Raw genomic sequence first — 12343 nt, 5'->3', positions numbered from 1 at the left:
GAGAAGTATGATGGTGATTAGTCATATTTGTTAAGTCTCAGCATAGTATCTGGTAGAGAGGACACATTCAATAAATGTCACTGACTGGGTGAATGAATGTCAGACCAGATGGCCCATGTGATGTGGCAAATGTCTTTGAAAGTCTCTATTTCACAATGTTTTTTTTTTTGGTTTTAGTTAGTGTTTTGTTTGTTTGTTTTATTAAGAATTAGCTTACCCCAAACTGGAAGCAAATTTGCATACACTGAATAATGTTAAGTTCTCATAGGACAAGGGTTGACACTTAACATAGTTTAAAAACCTTTCTTTTTCACTCACACACACTTTCATTCTGGTGAGCTTACTTTCTTATACTCACTGTCATTAACAATTACCTGATGAAATTAAAACTTTTTACATTCCATAATATTTGATATCACTTATAATAAGCTATTAGATAATCTTGCAATAACTTATATTTTTGAATGTTACTCACCATCATTTTCTTTTGGCACTGATAGGCACTGAAATCCTTTGGCCTGTATCTTTTATGAGCACCACTCTCATTGTTAACAAGAAATTCACCAATAGGGACAGTTCCTGTGCACCATTCAAGAACACCACTTCGCTGAGAAAGGGGAACCACCTGAAGTTACAGATTAAGTATCTTTTGATTATAGAAAAGCATTAAAGAGCATGTGATGATTATTCAACTATCAGAGTCAGTGTGAAGCATTTTTTCAACTTATATTATTATTTTCCTGTCCATAGGAAAAAAGCAACTGAAAATAAACAAGCTCAAAGAATAAGATTTTCTAGTCTGCTGCATAGACTTCTGAGAACCTGCTCTTCTCTCAATCTCCATGATCCCTGAGAGGTCAATCCTGTTAATTATACTCATCATCTGTGACTGAGCCATACTTAGTTTGTTACATTTAGCAGAGGAATTAACTTTGCTTTCCTATACTTTTAATGTCAAATTCAAAGAATTTCACTTTGGAAAATATCAAATGTAGTGTCAATTTTAGTATATTTTAATAATTGAAAGTGTATGCATTCTTGCTTCATAGTCTCGTTAGCTTCACCAAGAGGAATTGTATTCCTAAACATAAAAGCAATTTTGAACCCTGTCCTGTCTGAGCGAAGAACAGACGCCCTCCGGCGACCTAAATGCAGAGGCGGGGCCAAATCCAAAGCTGAGACCCGGGAGCTGTGAGAACAATGAAGAGAAAGGGAAATCTCTCCCAGTAGCTTCAGAAGCAGTGGATTAAAGCTCCACAATCAACTCGATGTACCCTCTAACTGTGGAATACAGGAATAGACAACGAATCATCCCAAATTGAGGAGCCGTGTGGATGAAAGGTTCCTGGTGCTGCAGCCAGGAGTCAGTGCTGTGCCTCTGAGGTGGGAGAGCCAACTTCAGGACACTGGTCCACAGGAGACCTCCCAGCTCCACATAATATCAAATGGCGAAAATCTTCCAGAGATCTCCATCTCAACACCAGCACCCAGCTTCACTCAACGACCAGCAAGCTACAGTGCTGGACACCCTATGCCAAACAACTACCAAGACAGAAACACAACGCCACCCATTAGCAGAGAGGCTGCCTAAAATCATAAAAAGTCCACAGACACCCCAAAACACACCACCAGACATGGACCTACCCACCAGAAAGACAAGTTCCAGCCTCATCCACCAGAACACAGGCACTAGTCCCCTCCACCAGGAAGCCTACACAACCCACTGAACCAACCTTAGCCACTGGGGACAGACACCAAAAACAACGGGAACTACAAACCTGCAGCTTGCAAAAAGGAGACCCCAAACACAGTAACATAAGCAAAATGAGAAGACAGAAAAACAGGAGCAAGATAAAAACCCAACAGACCTAACAAATGAAGAGGAAATAGGCAGTTTAGCTGAAAAAAAATTCAGAATAATGATAGTAAAGATGATACAAAATCTTGGAAATAGAATAGACAAAATGCAAGAAACAGTTAACAAGGACCTAGAAGAACTAAAGATGAATCAAGCAACGATTAGAAACACAATAAATGAAATGAAAAATACTCTAGATGGGATCAATAGCAGAATAACTGAGGCAGAAGAACGGATAAGTGACCTGGAAGACAAAATAGTGGAAATAACGGATGCAGAGCAAAATAAAGAAAAAAGAATGAAAAGAACAGAGGACAGTCTCAGAGACCTCTGGGACAACATTAAACACACCAACATACGAATTATAGGGGTTCCAGAAGAAGAGAAAAAGAAAGGGACTGAGAAAATATTTGAAGAGATTATAGTTGAAAACTTCCCTAATATGGGAAAGGAAATAGTTAATCAAGTCCAGGAGGCACAGAGAGCCCCATACCGGATAAATCCAAGGAGAAATACGCCAAGACACATATTAATCAAACTGTCAAAAATTAAATACAAAGTAAACATATTAAAAGGAGCAAGGGAAAAACAACAAATAACACACAAGGGAATCCCCATAAGGTTAACAGCTGATGTTTCAGCAGAAACTCTGCAAGCCAGAAGGGACTGGCAGGACATATTTAAAGTGATGAAGGAGAAAAACCTGCAACCAAGATTACTCTACCCAGCAAGGATCTCATTCAGATTTGATGGAGAAATTAAAACGTTTACAGACAAGCAAAAGCTGAGAGAGTTCAGCACCACCAAACCAGCTTTACAACAAATGCTAAAGGAACTTCTCTAGGCAAGAAACACAACAGAAGGAAAAGACCTACAATAACGAAACCAAAACAATTAAGAAAATGGGAATAGGAACATACATATCGATAATTACCTTAAATGTAAATGGATTAAAAGCTCCCACCAAAAGACACAGATTGGCTGAATGGATACAAAAACAAGACCCATATATATGCTCTCTACAAGAGACCCACTTCAGACCTAGAGACACATACAGACTGAAAGTAAGGGGACGGAAAAAGATATTCCATGCAAATGGAAACCAAAAGAAAGCTTGAGTAGCAATTCTTATATCAGACAAAATAGAGTTTAAAATAAAGACTATTAGAAGAGACAAAGAAGGACACTACATAATGATCAAGGGATCGATCCAAGAAGATATAACAATTGTAAATATTTATGCACCCAACATAGGAGCACCTCAATAATAAGGCAAATACTAACAGCCATAAAAGGAGAAATCGACAGTAAAACATTCATAGTAGGGGACTTTAACACCCCACTTTCACCAATGGACAGATCATCCAAAATGAAAATAAATAAGGAAATCCAAGCTTTAAATGATACATTAAACAAGACGGACTTAATTGATATTTATAGGACATTGCATCCTAAAACAACAGAATACACATTATTCTCAAGTGCTCATGGAACATTCTCCAGGATAGATCATATCTTGGGTCACAAATCAAGCCTTGGTAAATTTAAGAAAATTGAAATTCTATCAAGTATCTTTTCTGACCATAACGCTATGAGACTACATATCAATTACAGGAAAAGATCTGTAAAAAATACAAACACATGGAGGCTAAACAATACACTACTTAATAACAAAGTGATCACTGAAGAAATCAAAGAGGAAATAAAAAAATACCTAGAAACAAATGATAATGGAGACACGATGACCCAAAACCTATGGGATACAGCAAAAGCAGTTCTAACAGGGAAGTTTATAGCAATACAATCCTACCTTAAGAAACAGGAAACATCTCGAATAAACAACCTAACCTTGCACCTAAAGTAATTAGAGAAAGAACATAAAAACCCCAAAGTTAGCAGAAGGAAAGAAATCATAAAGATCAGATCAGAAACAAATGAAAAAGAAATGAAGGAAACGACAGCAAAGATCAATAAAACTAATAGCTGTTTCTTTGAGAAGATAAATAAAATTGATAAACCATTAGCCAGACTCATCAAGAAAAAAAGGGAGAAGACTCAAATCAATAGAATTAGAAATGAAAAAGGAGAAGTAACAACTGACACTGCAGAAATACAAAAGATCATGAGAGATTACTACAAGCAACTCTATGCCAATAAAATGGACAACCTGGAAGAAATGGGCGAATTCTTAGAAATGCACAACGTGCCAAGACTGAATCAAGAAGAAATAGAAAATATGAACAGACCAATCACAAGCACTGAAATTGAAACTGTGATTAACAATCTTCCAACAAACAAAAGCCCAGGACCAGATGGCTTCACAGGCGAATTGTATCAAACACTTAGAGAAGAGCTAACACCTATCCTTCTCAAACTCTCCCAAAATATAGCAGAGGGAGGAACACTCCCAAACTCATTCTACGAGGCAACCATCACCCTGATACCAAAACCACACAAGGATGTCACAAAGAAAGAAAACTACAGGCCAATATCACAGATGAACATAGATGCAAAAATCCTCAACAAAATACTAGCAAACAGAATCCAACAGCACATTAAAAGGATCATACACCATGATCAAGTGGGGTTTATTCCAGGAATGCAAGGATTCTTCAATATACGCAAATCAATCAACGTGATACACCATATTAACAAACTGAAGGAGAAAAACCATATGATCATCTCAATAGATGTAGAGAAAGCTTTCGACAAAATTCAACACCCATTTATGATAAAAACCCTGCAGAAAGTAGGCACAGATGGAACTTTCCCCAACATAATAAAGGCCATATATGACAAACCCACAGCCAACATCGTCCTTAATGGTCAAAAACTGAAACCATTCCCAGTAAGATCAGGAACAAGACAAGGTTGCCCACTCTCACCACTCTTATTCAACATAGTTTTGGAAGTTTTAGCCACAGTAATCAGAGGAGAAAAGGAAATAAAAGGAATCCCAATTGGAAAAGAAGAAGTAAAGCTGCCACTGTTTGCAGATGACATGACACTACACATAGGGAATCCTAAAGACGCTACCAGAAAACTACTAGAGCTAATCAATGAATTTGGTAAAGTAGCAGGATACAAAATTAATGCACAGAAATCTCTGGCATTCCTATACACTAATGATGAAAAATCCGAAAATGAAATTAAGAAAACACTCCCAGTTACCACTCCAACAAAAAGAATAAAATATCTAGGAATAAACTTACCTAAGGAGACAAAAGACCTGTATGCAGAAAATTATAAGACACTGATGAAAGAAATTAAAGGTGATACAAATAGATGGAGAGATGTACCATGTTCTTGGATTGGAAGAATCAACATTGTGAAAATGACTCTACTACCCAAAGCAATCTATAGATTCAATGCAATCCCTATCAAACTACCACTGGCATTTTTCACAGAACTAGAACAAAAAATTTCACAATTTGTATGGAAACACAAAAGACCCCGAATAGCCAAAGCAATCTTGAGAACGAAAAATGGAGCTGGAGGAATCAGGCTCCCTGACTTCAGACTATACTACAAAGCTACAGTAATGAAGACAGTATGGTACTGGCACAAAAACAGAAATATAGATCAATGGAACAGGACAGAAAGCCCAGAGAAAAATCCACGCACATATGGTCAACTTATCTTTGATAAAGGAGGCAGGAATGTACAGTGGAGTAAGGACAGCCTCTTCAATAAGTGGTGCTGGAAAAACTGTACAGGTACATGTATAAGTATGAGATTAGAACACCCCCTAACACCATAGACAAAAATAAGCTCAAAATAGATTAAAGACCTAAATGTAAGGCCAGAAACTATCAAACTCTTGGAGGAAAACATAGGCAGAACACTCTATGACATAAATCGCAGCAAGATCGTTTTTGACCCACCTCCTAGGGAAATGGAAATAAAAACAAAAATAAACAAATGGGACCTAATGAAACTTAAAAGCTTTTGCACAGCAAAGGAAACCATAAACAAGACCAAAAGACAACCCTCAGAATGGGAGAAAATATTTGCAAATGAAGCAACTGACAAAGGATTAATCTCCAAAATTTACAAGCAGCTCATGCAGCTCAATAACAAAAAAACAAACAACCCAATCCAAAAATCGGCTGAAGACCTAAAAAGACATTTCTCCAAAGAAGATATACAGATTGCCAACAAACACATGAAAGAATGCTCAACATCATTAATCATTAGAGAAATGCAAATCAAAACTACAATGACATATCATCTCACACCAGTCAGAATGGCCATCATCAAAAAATCTAGAAACAATAAATGCTGGAGAGGGTGTGGACAAAAGGGAACACTCTTGCACTGCTGGTGGGAATGTAAACTGATACAGCCACCATGGAGAACAGTATGGAGGTTCCTTAAAAAACTACAAATAGAACTACCATATGACCCAGCAATCCCACTACTGGGCATATACCCTGAGAAAACCATAATTCAAAAAGAGTCATGTACCAAAATGTTCATTGCAGGTCTATTTACAATAGCCAGGAGATGGAAGCAACCTAGGTGCCTGTCATCGGATGAATGGGTAAAGAAGATGTGGCATATATATACAATGGAATATTACTCAGCCATAAAAAGAAATGAGGGCGTCCCTGGTGGCGCAGGGGTTTAGAGTCCGCCTGCCGATGCAGGGCACACAGGTTTGTGCCACGGTCAGGGAAGATCCCACATGCCGCGGAGCAGCTGGGCCTGTGAGCCATGGCCGTTGAGCCTGCGCATCCGGAGCCTGTGCTCCGCAGTGGGAGAGGCCACAACAGTGAGAGGCCCGCGTACCACACACACACACACACAAAAACAAAAAACAAAATTGAGTTATTTGTAGTGAGGTGGATGGACCTAGAGTCTGTCATACAGAGTGAAGTAAGTCAGGAAGAGAAAGAGAAATACCGTATGCTAACACATATATATGGAATCTAAGAAAGAAAAAATGTCATGAAGAACCTAGGGATAAGACGGGAATATAGACACAGACCTACTAGAGAGGGGACTTGAGGATATAGGGAGGGGGAAGGGTAAGCTGTGACAAAGTGAGAGAGTGGCATGGACATATATACACTACTGAACGTAAAACAGATAGCTAGTGGGAAGCCACTGCATAGCACAGGGAGATCAGCTCAGTGCTTTGTGACCACCTAGAGGGGTGGGATAGGGAGGGTGGAAGGGAGGGAGTTGGAAGAGAGAAAAGATATGGGAACATATGTATATGTATAACTGATTCACTTTGTTATAAAGCAGAAACTAACACATAATTGTAAAGCAATTATACTCCAATAAAGATGTTAAAAAAAAAAAAAGGCCCTTCAAAATGAAGGTTTACAGCTTTTTTTTTTTTTTTTTTTTTTGCGGTACGCGGGCCTCTCACTGTTGTGGCCTCTCCCGTTGCGGAGCACAGGCTCCGGACGCGCAGGCTCAGTGGCCATGGCTCACGGGCTTTGCCACTCCGTGGCATGTGGGATCTTCTCGGACCAGGGCACAAACCCGTGTCCCCTGCATCGGCAGGTGGACTCTCAACCACTGCGCCAATAGGAAAGCCCCAGTTTACAGCTATTTTTAAAAATGTAAACATGCTAGATTCATTTAAGGGCCAAAAATGATTAATTAATAAAATAAAGTGACTTGAGAAGTATCTTCTCAGGCAAATAGCTGGAGGAAATGCAAATTGGTACATCCCTCTATTAAATGTAATCTGACAATATCTAGCGAATTATAGGTGCATTTACTCTTACCCATCAATGCAACTTTAGGAAGTCTACCCAAAGGTTCACCTGCACATGTGAAATATTATATGTTCAATGTTATTTATTGCAGCATGGCATTGTTTGCTACAACAAAAGACAATAAACAACCCAGATGCCCATTTTATATGAAAGGTACTTGGTATGATAACTATGCACTAATACATAAACCAGTTGTTAATAAAAGAGAAAAATTTCTATAACATATTGCTGAATTAAATATATATATATATATATATATATGTTGTCATTTCTCTAGGAAGGGGGGAAATAAGGAAATATATTCATATATTCTATTTGTATAACACTGGAAACAAATGAAAATGGTACTTATAAGAAGGGGGCATGAGGTTGACAGGGAAAAGGGTAAGACAAGGCTTCCTTTTTTATACCTTTTTCTATTATTAGATTTTTGAACCATTCAAATGTATTACCTAGTCAAAAACTAACATATTTAAAATTTTAAAACCCTATATTATATACTATATTCTTCACTGAATCAGTATTTTCTTTTTAACATCACTTTTCCTCTTATAAGTACTTTTATACCAGAAATAGGCCAAATGGTCACACATAAGGGGAAAATACTTTAGCTGATTATTACAGGAAACAAGATTTCTTGAAACAAAAAAATTGCTGCAATTAACATTAATGTGTACTTTTACAAAAGAAAAATATTTTCTAAATCAGACGTTGGCAATACATGGCCTTTGGACCAAACCCAGTCCCAGACTGTTTTTGTACACCCTGTGAGCTGAGAACGGTCCTTCAGGTTTAAAGGGTTATGAAGAAGAAAAAAAAAAAAAAAAAAGAATATGCAACAGAGACCTTATGTGGCCCACAAAGTCTAAAATGTTGGTCCCTCATAGAAAATGCTTGCTGACCCCTGCCTGAATAATGGTGTCTTTTACATGTTCTTAATGAAGCAGCAGAAGTATAAACTAGTTACCTTATATGTGCAGATAGTCAACTTCCTCTTCCTGGTTTCAGTATTTCTCTGCAGCAATGTATTACACATCTGGAAAACCTGCTGCATGACAGCATCTTGTCTCAGGTCATCACGGCCCTTCAGAATAATCAAAACACAAATAACTAAGCGTAGTTCATTTTCTTTATTATAAAATCACACGAAGAGTCATCTGAGGACAGCCAAAGGGAACTTAGAAATCAATCTGAGGATTGTGCTCCTCGTAACAGTCTCTTAAATAATTAAGACCTGGGCCTCCCTGGTGGCGCAAGTGGTTGAGAGTCCGCCTGCCGATGCAGGGGATGCGGGTTCGTGCCCCGGTCTGGGAGGATCCCATATGCCGCGGAGCGGCTGGGCCCGTGAGCCATGGCTGCTGAGCCTGCGCGTCCGGAGCCTGTGCTCCGCAACGGGGGGGGGGGCCACGGCAGTGGGAGGCCCGCATACCGCAAAAAAAAAAAAAAAAAAAAAAAAAAAAATTAAGACCTAATACTATTCTTTCGTTTAGAATAAGCTATACCACTGGGTACGCAGACCAATTTAGAAATAAGAAGTTTCCCCCCCGCTTGCTGCTTTTGTAATTAAAATAATTGGAATCCGTCCACTTGAGGGCACACTGTAAAATACCAGTGTAGAGGAGCACTGTTGTTTCTCTACTACTTCCCAGCAAGGCCCAAAGAGCTTAAGAGCAGAGTAAGGGAGGAATGCTGTTGCTTTCTGATACATTTAATAGCACTGAGCACAGTGCCAGACTCAGGATATTGAGGCAAGGGCCTTCAACTTGAACTATTCAAGAAAATAAGCTACACTCACCAAAATTTTTTTTTCCATAAGAAGCAGGCTGATTGTTAATGTCATCATGTCCGTACACGTTAAAAGTATTCTTTTACTTCAACCAACTATTATAATAAGGCTGGTCTTTCAGAGAGACAAAAAAATGAGGAAAAGCATTCTGCTTCTAGAAAACAATATATTTCTACTTTATGTTTTCCTCACCTGTAATTATTCAGAATAAAAATAAAGACCCAAAGTAGGAAGAAAATATCAACTAAAGTTTTCTAGTTGACTTTTTTCATTAACAACAAAAGGAAAATCTCACCTTGACAAGCTGTCTCCTTTCCTTGCCATCAGAACCCAAACAATCTATTATTTTTGGTAAATTTAAACCTCCTGCTAAACGAAATTCTGCTTTAAATGACTGTATGGTCACCAGATTTCCATATTCCCCTGTGGGGTCCACCTAATAAAATGTATAAATATGACAATAGCTCAGATACACAATTTGCATTTAAAGAAAAATGAATTATAAATGACAATTTTAATATTAAACAGAGGAATGAATGACAATGTGCTGTTGGTTAAGAACTGAAGTGGTAACTTTATAAATGAAAGAAAGAAGATTTGACATTGGAAAGGCTTTAAAAACTGACATAGATAAAATTTACCTCCCTAGACAACTCTTAATAAAAGTAGGGCATACAAAGTTAGAATAGTGTTACTGAAAAACTACTGAAAAGCCCTGGGTCAGGTCTTGCCACTGACCTGTATATGTTAAGTCATCTGTATAAATTAAGTCATCTCCTCACAAAAACAAGGTAAATTTTAGAAAAGTATGGAGAGGAGTTTTCTTGGTTGTAATTGCTAAATCTGGCATTTTCAGGAAATATTCAGCTAAATAACTTGCTGACAGGTTAATCCACATGATGAAGCTACATTGAAAATCAAGTAACTACAGATATTAAACACTAAACTACAAACTCAAAGGAGAGATTTTACAATGTAGTTAAAATGATCATTTTCTAAACTGTAACCTTTATTATTACATATATCCCTGGCAACATCGTACTTCTAACAATAAAAGACCGTCAGGACATAGCTGAAAGTGTCATGTATATTATAGTCAATTTAATATTGTAATACATATTGTATTATTTAATACCATAATACATCATAATCAATACATTCTAATGCATACAGAATTTTAAAAACCAGTAAAAAACAATTAGGGACTTTCTTGCTCAGTTAAAACTTAATTTTGGCATAAACACATGAAATCTTTCCTTCTTCTGGCCAATAAAAACAAGTCTATAGACTTCTTCATAAGAAAGATGACAGCTGTAAAAATGAAGGCGAAAGAAAAGAAAGCAGGAGAGGTCTTTAAGTATTTTAAGTCTTGGGCAAAGGGAATCTGATAAAGAAAAAAAACTATAGGCTGGGGACTTCCCTGTGGTCCAGTGGCTAAGAATCCACCTTCCAATGCAGGGGATGTGGGTTCGATCCTTGATTGGGGAACTAAGATCCCACATGCCATGGGGCAGCTAAGCCCGCATGCTCTAGAGTCCGCGTGCCACAACTAGAGAGCCTGTGCACCAGGACTAGAGAGAAGCCCACACTCCACAATTAAGAGCCTGCGCGCCACAAGGAAAGATCCCGCATGCCGCAACTAAGACCTGATGCAGCCAAATAAATAAATATTAAAAAAAACTGTAGGTTGAAACAGGTGAAACTGCCAATATTTAACCAATTTTGACCTACAAAAAAAGGCTATTTCAAATGGTTTAACTTACTAAAGAGTAATTTAGCTTAATTAAAAAATCAAAACAGTCAATGGTAGATTACCTTAATTTCCATAGTAGGAACAACAACATCTTCTAAATTTTTAAGTTTGATAATGGGCTGGTCTGCCGGAATACTTATGCCTTCTGTATTTAAAATAAAGAGGTTTCAGTGACAACTGCAAATTGAGGAATAGTACTGAAGGTAAAGCAGGAGAATTCAGTAGATACCATAAACCCAAACTGTGGCTAATCTGTGGTTCAGGCCCTGATTTAGAAATGAAGACCAAGGGCTCCGGACACAATGCCACTCAGGGTCAGGGCGTAACAATGGTTAACATGGCTTACAAATTAATTTGCAGGTTACCTGGCACTGGTAACTAGACCAGATTCACCTGAGGGGTCAAATTGAGCAACTTAAGATAATTATATACAGTGTAAATAGCACATAGATAATGTACTCCTGTCATATTACTATTAAATGTGACTAAAGGACATGACTAAAGGAATAGTCTTTGTTTGCTTAGAGAGGAACACTATGAGAAGCCTCATTCTTATTTTAAAATCTTAAGAATTTAAATGTGAAGATATGATTCTGAACAGAAAAAGAATACAATTATTAAAGTATGGGGAGAGAGATACAAATAACCAAATATTATAGCAGCTTATAATTATTTAAATAGACACAGCAAGAAGAATGATGGAGAAAATGATAAGGTCTTTCCATTTTTAAGTCCTAGAGTGCAGTCACCTATTATCAGTTCCACAAAAAGATATTAAGTAAAAAAGTGACTGGAGGGGTGTTGAAGCTACTATACAAAAATTAAGTTTTGAATCATGGGTAAGTTATAAGCATCAGGACTTTCACATCTATAATTAATGTGTGTGAGTTGAACAGATTTACATTATTAAGCTCTATAATTAATATATCCCTACAGAGAATAACAGCAAGAAGGCAACACTCATTCTTTCAAACTGCATACTTCTCTGAGTCTTCCACTGAGTGGCATCTAAATTTGCTAGTATAATGTAAGCATCACAAAGTGCCTCAACACTTCTGACCATCTGAGGTCTCCTGCTTCTGATAGTACGTATTATTTTGTTTGCAGCCTCGGTTCGATCCTATTAATAAAAAACAAACAAAAAATATTACATAAGCAAATACCCAAGACTTAAACTTTTCAGAGTTATAATAACAAAAGGAAAAATAATT

The 12343-nt window shown here is 37.5% G+C and overlaps 1 protein-coding gene across 1 annotated transcript in view; it reads right to left on the bottom strand.

The window, feature by feature from the left end:
- The window catches only part of ATM (ATM serine/threonine kinase), a 143200-nt gene that overhangs the window by 15793 nt on the left and 115064 nt on the right, over positions 1-12343 (bottom strand). Inside the window, exons 54-58 of the mRNA XM_060105402.1 lie at positions 12114-12252; positions 11195-11277; positions 9675-9815; positions 8561-8677; positions 476-625 (exon numbers count right to left, since the gene is read on the bottom strand). Coding sequence (XP_059961385.1) covers positions 476-625; positions 8561-8677; positions 9675-9815; positions 11195-11277; positions 12114-12252 — 630 coding nt within the window. The remainder of the gene's footprint in view (positions 1-475; positions 626-8560; positions 8678-9674; positions 9816-11194; positions 11278-12113; positions 12253-12343) is intronic.

The sequence above is a fragment of the Mesoplodon densirostris genome, chromosome 7 (genome assembly GCF_025265405.1).
Source record: "Mesoplodon densirostris isolate mMesDen1 chromosome 7, mMesDen1 primary haplotype, whole genome shotgun sequence".
Classification (NCBI taxonomy): Eukaryota; Metazoa; Chordata; class Mammalia; order Artiodactyla; family Ziphiidae; genus Mesoplodon; species Mesoplodon densirostris.
The sequence above is the reverse complement of the archived record's forward strand: the minus strand, read 5'-3'. Positions and strand labels throughout refer to the sequence as shown.